Source organism: Cololabis saira, chromosome 23, assembly GCF_033807715.1.
Source record: "Cololabis saira isolate AMF1-May2022 chromosome 23, fColSai1.1, whole genome shotgun sequence".
NCBI classification, from domain to species: Eukaryota; Metazoa; Chordata; class Actinopteri; order Beloniformes; family Belonidae; genus Cololabis; species Cololabis saira.
This window is the reverse complement of record NC_084609.1, coordinates 6,838,721-6,845,628: the sequence shown is the minus strand read 5'-3', so window position 1 is coordinate 6,845,628 and position 6,908 is coordinate 6,838,721. Positions and strand designations below refer to the sequence as shown.

Sequence of the window (6,908 nt, the reverse complement as noted above, 5' to 3'; positions counted from 1 at the left end):
CTTCTGGATAAACGTGGCCCTCCAATTGGCCCTCTCCTTGCGCCCAGGGCCGCGTCTATTTGTTCACGTTTTTGAAAGAAAATGTAATAAAGGAGAACCTACATGGTGGATTTATGATCGATCAAAAGCACTTTACCATATGGCAGTCGTCATCGGAGCAGATTTCCAAATGTTTGCTTTATGAAAGGGGAGCAGGGATGCTTTTAATCTGAGCCACTTCAGATGGGAAAGGATGCGCAGGTCACGTGATCCAGAGTCTGCCTGCAGAGACTGGGGAGCAGAGCGGTGTTGAGCGTGGAGTTTCTGTAAAAATACAGTTTATTCACCCTGAAAACATGTAGAAAGTTAAGGAGGCGGCTGAAGAAGTGAAATGTGGCGCACTGGAAAGTCGTTTTGCGTGGGTGACACTGAAAACAAGACTGAAAGCATCTACTGTACGCACAGTTTTCCAAACTTCAACAGCCTGATGTCCATTCACTGATTTCAGATCAGCACATTTGACTTCAAATGGACGCAATTTATGGGAACCTTAATCCAAGCTGACTTTCCTTTCTGTGAAACTCAAGACTCGCTATTCACTTTTCTGCAGAACATTTGGGACTTTCTCCATGGAGAAAGTCCCAAATGTGCCCTAAATGCAACATACCACTTAAATCTGAGAAGATGTGGAAAAACAGACAACTGGAGTAAGTGACATCTCATTAAAAGTGATCTGTAACAGGAACTGGCACCACGTGTCTTGCAATGTGCAGAATGAAAATGTTAACTATCTTTGTTTTTATTTTATTTTTAAGTGAGCAACACAAAAAAAGAAAAGAAATCCCAGCTACTTCTGTCTGATATGAACCCCCCCACATGCACTCCCGGCCTTATTGACATTCGAGGAAACGCGCAGCCACGTCACGTCCAGGTCTGCAGGTCTATAAATGTCAGATTCAGGTCTGATCCACTCAGGTGCGCGCAGGAGTTTGGGAACTCACACCTTCAAGCGTTTCCACGTCGCACTCACAAGTTATTAACCAGGTTAAACGAATATTTTGTTTTTGATCACCAAGAGATGTGCGGAACAAACACCGAAATGGAGAATAAAGGTTAGTTTTACGATTTAAATGCCCATTCTGGGTCTCTTTTTGGAGTTTTAAGACCCCATGTTTGCTGAGCTTCGATGCAGATTATGATTTTTATTGAGGAAATATGCTGCTGCGTTGTTTCCCGGGAAGGTGGTGGATGCGTCAACCAGTTGGGAGGGATGTTTCTCAACGGCAGACCTCTCCCAGACTCCAAAAGACGCAAAGTGGTCGAACTGGCCTCGGAGGGAGTCCGTCCGAGTCAGATCTCCAGGATTCTCCGGGTACGCGCAAAGCAAGTTGGCACAACTTTTACGCACGAGTGGGCCGAACTTCTGTGACTAAATCCCCCAAACTCCAAGTCTCAGCGAGTCTCGGTGAATGAAACGAATGATTTAAATGGAAGATGCGCGTTTCCTCTGCGTCCTGCAGGTTTCCAACGGCTGCGTCAGTAAGATCCTGAGCCGCTACCGGCACACGGGCCGCGTGGAGCCGAAGAGCATCGGCGGCAGCCGCCCCAGGCTGCTCACCCCCGGCCTCGTCTCCACCATCATCCGCTACAAGAGGGAAAATCCAGCTGTTTTTGCCTGGGAAATCCGAAAACAGCTGGCGTCGTCTCGACTCTGCAAAGCTGCCAAAACTCCAAGCGTAAGTGAGGCTGAAATAACCACATATGTGTGTTGTTTTTGTTTTGGTTCTATGGATGAGACAACGTTCCAACATTTAATAGAGCTGTTTGCGCTCTGTCCTGGAAGGTGTCGTCGATCAATAGGGTTTTGAGAAGGATCCACCTGGAGGAAGGGCCTCTGTGCCTGGAGTTCAACCCACACATCCGCGGTTAGTCACTCATTCATAATACACTTTATTTCTATAGAAATAAAGTTTATTTATTATTATCTATCTATCTATTATTATATTATCTTATTTATTATTTATCTCTATAGAGCACCTTTCATACAAGAATTGCAGCTCAAAGTGCTTCACAGTAGACATGTTAAGAACAATGAGAAATAGAGAAATAAACAGTAATAGCAAATAAAAATAACATACAAAATGATCATATAGAAACATCTAGGTGCAATGATACAGAATTTTGACAGAATTCACTTCTAAATTCCTTTATAGAACAATTACTAGGATAGGATTAAGTAATGTTGAATAAAAAAAAGGTAAAAATGCTGCACTGAGTGGTGCTGTAGGTCATATCACGCACTGCGAGTCATATAGTAGCTCTAATTTACAGTACAAGCATCACAGTGTGGGTGCAGCAGGTGTGACAGTGTGTATTACTGCAGTAATCACCTGCCCTGGCAGCAAAGTGCTTCACAGCAGTAAAAAACATAATTAAATATAGACATGGTAAGAACAAATGAGAAATAGAGATAAATATAACAACAAATAAGAGTAAGAGATAAACATTATCATATAGAAACATTTAGGTGCAATGATATAGAATAAAAGCAATGTAGGAAATAAAAGGATAAAAGTAATCATTAATAACCAGATCCGATGTGGATGAGTTTGTCTCGTGTCCAGAGTAACAAACTGACTCATTGCGTGTGTTTGACCTGCAGATTTTTGCTCTCTGGTTGGAGAAGAGAGCCAGGAGGAGCAGAGACCTGACGGTCCCCGGCACAGAAACCGCACCAGCTTCACCCCGGAGCAGAGCAGGGTGCTGGAGCAAGGTATAGACACTAAACTCCCATTTAAACCTGCCCCGGACACAGAAAACCCATTTCATGTCTCTTAACCCAGAATTCTCCCGGAGCCAGTACGCTGATCTGTTCACGAGAGAGAAACTGTCCGCGGAGACCAAACTCCCCGAGGACACCATCAAGGTGACGCTCGGTTTTGTTTTATTTAAAAATCACACTAATGAAATCTCAGTCTTGTGTTTCTGAGACTTCTACCTGTCTTTGAAGGTGTGGTTCTCTAACAGACGAGCTAAATGGAGGAGGGAGGACAAGCGGAGACTCAGCGCGCAAAGTACGTTCCTTTACGCACCACGTGGAGGCAAATATATCACAATGGGCCTCAACTCTGAGGGTACGAAATTAAAGTCACGGTTTACTTTAGGCTAGGATTAAATCCTGGCTAGAGAAAGTCACCATGACGTGGATGTTAAGAGTTAAATCCTCTCAGGTGTGCGCTGCTTGTAAGAAAGTGGCGGATAAGAATGCGCGTAATTCCAAGAGCAGCACCTGGCGCGGCTGGTGATGGAGAGCTCTCAAACATCCACCCACACGTTTGTCACGCATTTTTTATTAACTATATCACTCTGTTGCAGCTCCAGACTTTCAAACGCAAAAGGACTTTATCCCCCTGGAGCCGCCGGTGGAACGCGCCTTCCCGTCCCAGCAGGTGGGAGGCGAATTAGACAGACTTTTGGAGCATAATCCTAAATGTGATGCTGTGTTCTGATTTCTGAATCAAATACAACGTTTTTCAGCTTTTATATTTAGAGAGTCTGTGCTCATTTCCAGGGATTATCCAGAGTCAGCTATGAAAATGTCTCTCTACACAACTCCATCACCAGAAAGTTGCAAGACGGTTTCTTCTTCCAATCAGGAGCAGGTGAGATCCGGCATAAAAACCTCCAATATATTCTGGTTATCAGACCCCTCATGCACAGAGTAATAATGGCTAGAGGTGGACTTGGGTTTGGAGGATCCAGGTTCAAGCCCCGGAATGGCAACCAAGATGAACCATCGACCGAGCAAGGCCTTATCCCTAATTGCCCCATGGTGTGTGTCTCAGTTGTAAAATAAAAATGTCTGCTAAATGACAGTAATAGTAATAATAGTAGCTTGAAACATATCCAGTTTGACTTCTTTAAATCTAAGATCTGTCATTTTTCTGGAAGTACATTTGGACAAACATGATCCATTTTATTTATTCATTCATTTTTTTTTTCAAAAGATCTTTTTGGGCTCTAGTGGCCCTTTATTCAAGTTGCAGACAAGAAGGGGATATAGAGAGAGAGAATGGGGATGACATTCGAACCTGCAACCGCTGCAGGAGGACTGTAGCCTCAGTATATGAGCCGCTTGCTTAACCCACTGCACCACCGAGTGGCCCAAACATGATATATTCTAACACAGAGCTGTTAGATTTAAACATCCCTAGAAGAGGACGGCTGATCTCTTGAAGCTGTTTGTCCACAAGGATGTTTGACGGTCCTAGGACCGAGATCTGCTGGACCTGCTCTCTCAGCATGGAAACCCTAACCCTAACCCTAACCACTGCTGCCTTCAACAAATGGTATTTTTCCATCTTCTTGTGTTTTCTCTTCTGGATGTTGCCGTCACTTGGGATTGTTGCTTCTTTTGGAGTCTGTCAACCGTCATAATGTCCAGTTGGTTGGCGGCTCCAGGTTCTCAGGCTTGACCTGGACGTCACACAAAATCTTTGCTCTTTCGTTTCTCCACCACTCTGTAGGCGTCTCCCATCTGGACTTTGGACTTCAAACTAGACTTATAGTAAAGTCACTAAACCGAGACCAAGACCAGAAAGTATCCAGACCAAGACTAGTTCAGCTCCAGACCGAGACCAGAAAGAAACCTAGTAATGTCCTGATCCTGCGTGATTGTAGAACATCATCCTGGTTCAGCTAGTTTCCATATGAGCTTGTATTCAACTGCAGCACAATAACACAGAAGTGGATGATGATGTTGAACTCACTATAAATGTTTTCATCCATCAGCTGAGATCAGATATGTGTGGCGACTGCACTTCTGTCTTCATGTGGCTGTTGAACCACATCAAGACAGAAGTGGAGTCTGTTATCGCTTCTGGAGGACTAAAGGACTCAGCAGGACTTGGAAGACCTGGTCCAGGTTTGATCTTCAGCAGACTGGACTACTGTAACGCTGGTCTCACGGGTCTCTAGAACCTCCATTAACCAGCTGCAGTTAGTCCAGAACCTGCTGCAGGAGTCCTGAGATCTGGAGACCCGAGTCCTCACTGAGACCAACAAACTGGACCAAACAATTCCAGGTCTTAGATCTTTACCGTTCCAGAATACGTTTATAAATCTCTGAATGGTCTCGGACCAAAACTCATCTCTGATCTCCTGGTCCATCATGAACCAATCAGAACCCTCAGGTCGTCAGGGCCACGCCCACTTCCTGTACCCAGAGTTAGAACCAATCACAGTGAAGCAGGTTCAGCTTTTATGCTCCTCACCTGTGGAACAAACTCCCAGAATGCACCAGTGCTGCTGAAACTCTCATGTCCTTTCAAGTCAAGGTTAAAAAACTTTTTTATTTACTGCTGCAGTTCAGTAACTCCCACAATGCACTGCAACCTTTATTTCTTGCATCTCATTTGTTTAATTTTTTTATTCAAGTTTGTCTCTTTAATTTTGCTTTTAAACTCTTACTTTTTTAATGCATTTCTTAAAATACACACACACACACACACACACACAATATATATATAACATTTTTATATGCAAAGTACTTTGAATTGTTTCCTACAAGAAATGTGCTACACGAATAAACTTTTAAAGGAGAATGGACCCAAATTAATCAACAGCAACGTGTCATAAAGTAACCCATTACTTTACGTTATTGCTGCTAAAGGTGGATCTTGAATCTTAGGGGTACTTAGTATTGCCTGCAAGAAATATAATTTCAGATATATTAACCTAATATGAATGACCCACTAAGATCAGATGATTTTTATTATGATGTAAAAAAAAATGTACCATTAAAAAGGGCTGCTATCTTTCAAGCACTAATTTATTTTGATGTTGCTATTTTTATTTATACAATATTTTTTCAAATTTGAGAAATTTTACTAACTACCCAATTCTGTTGTAATTCTGGTGCAGGCGTGCAGGACTCTGCAGGACGGGTGTCAGTCCCAGCCTCAGCTCCCCGTCAACCGGGTCCCGCTGCGCCTCACAATCCAGACAAGACTCACCTGGATCTCCACGGAGATGCTTCCTCATCCTGGCTGGTTTCCCATCACACAGACGCGAGAGCAGCCGCCCGCCTGGTACCTGAGACGGTGGAAACCTGGTCCCCGGGGCCTCAGCGGTGGCAGCAGCATGGCACGCCGCTCCTCTGGAGCCAGTTTCCTACAAACGAGAGGTTTCTGTTTGCTCACGATGTGAACCCACACTGCTACATGAACTGAACAAGTTTCAGGCAGATATTTAAATAGTTTTGCAGCCTGAAAGTATTTTTCCAGGTTTTGAGAATGCAGTTGCATCTTTCGGCCACCAGAGGGAGACAAACGACAAACATTACAATCTCCTCGCTCACTCGGATTTCCTCTTTAATGCACTGCAGCTTAACTCATAAACCCCCTTGACTTTGTGTTTTTGATTTAACTTGAACAAGGATGAGACAAATCAATATCATCTGTATTAAAAAAAGGGAAAAAACACACTCTTGCTGTTGAATTTGATTGGTTACCTCAAGGCTATAAAATGATCCCAATAAACCCACTTGGAAAAAGAGGCAAAGTTAATCCATCAAGCATCGAATAAAGTCGTGGAGATAAGATGGTTATAAACTTTCTTCTCTTTTAGCAGTGGTGTTTTATCGATGTGTCTTCCCCAGCAGACACATCGACCCAGCAGTTTTGTGCCAAGGTGTGATTAAACCAATAAATGCAGGCCTTACTAGACGAAGAGGAGGGTTTAGGGGGGGAACATGCAGGGCTAATAGATACGATAATAAAAGGATATAATAGGAAGTCTGAGCACGACCCTGACCTGCTGCTGCAGCATGTTTCTGGTCAGTGATTTGGTCATTCAGCCCCCACGACCTGTTGACATCAATCACAGCTCCATGGATCATTTGTAGTTATCAAAGGATAACATGGATGTTA

The 6,908-nt window shown here is 43.6% G+C and overlaps 1 protein-coding gene across 1 annotated transcript; it reads left to right on the top strand.

The window, feature by feature from the left end:
- Positions 1-1,032: 1,032 nt before the first annotated feature.
- pax4 (paired box 4) lies at positions 1,033-6,209 on the top strand. Its single transcript, XM_061715240.1, has 10 exons — positions 1,033-1,091; positions 1,221-1,351; positions 1,500-1,715; positions 1,823-1,904; positions 2,642-2,752; positions 2,823-2,905; positions 2,990-3,053; positions 3,355-3,428; positions 3,551-3,641; positions 5,902-6,209. The coding sequence occupies exons 1-10, from the start codon at positions 1,058-1,060 to the stop codon at positions 6,207-6,209; spliced, it is 1,194 nt and encodes a 397-aa protein (XP_061571224.1). The 5' UTR covers positions 1,033-1,057.
- The last annotated feature ends 699 nt before the right edge of the window (positions 6,210-6,908 follow it).

What these genes read in the sequence shown, in the direction of transcription:
- pax4 (XM_061715240.1), top strand. Translation starts at nt 1,058, where the DNA reads ATGTGCGGAACAAACACCGAAATGGAGAATAAAG. An exon ending in GAGCAGGGTGCTGGAGCAAG is followed by an intron (nt 2,753 to 2,822) that starts GTATAGACACTA and finishes CTCTTAACCCAG; the next exon opens with AATTCTCCCGGAGCCAGTAC. An exon ending in GCGGAGACTCAGCGCGCAAA is followed by an intron (nt 3,054 to 3,354) that starts GTACGTTCCTTT and finishes ACTCTGTTGCAG; the next exon opens with CTCCAGACTTTCAAACGCAA.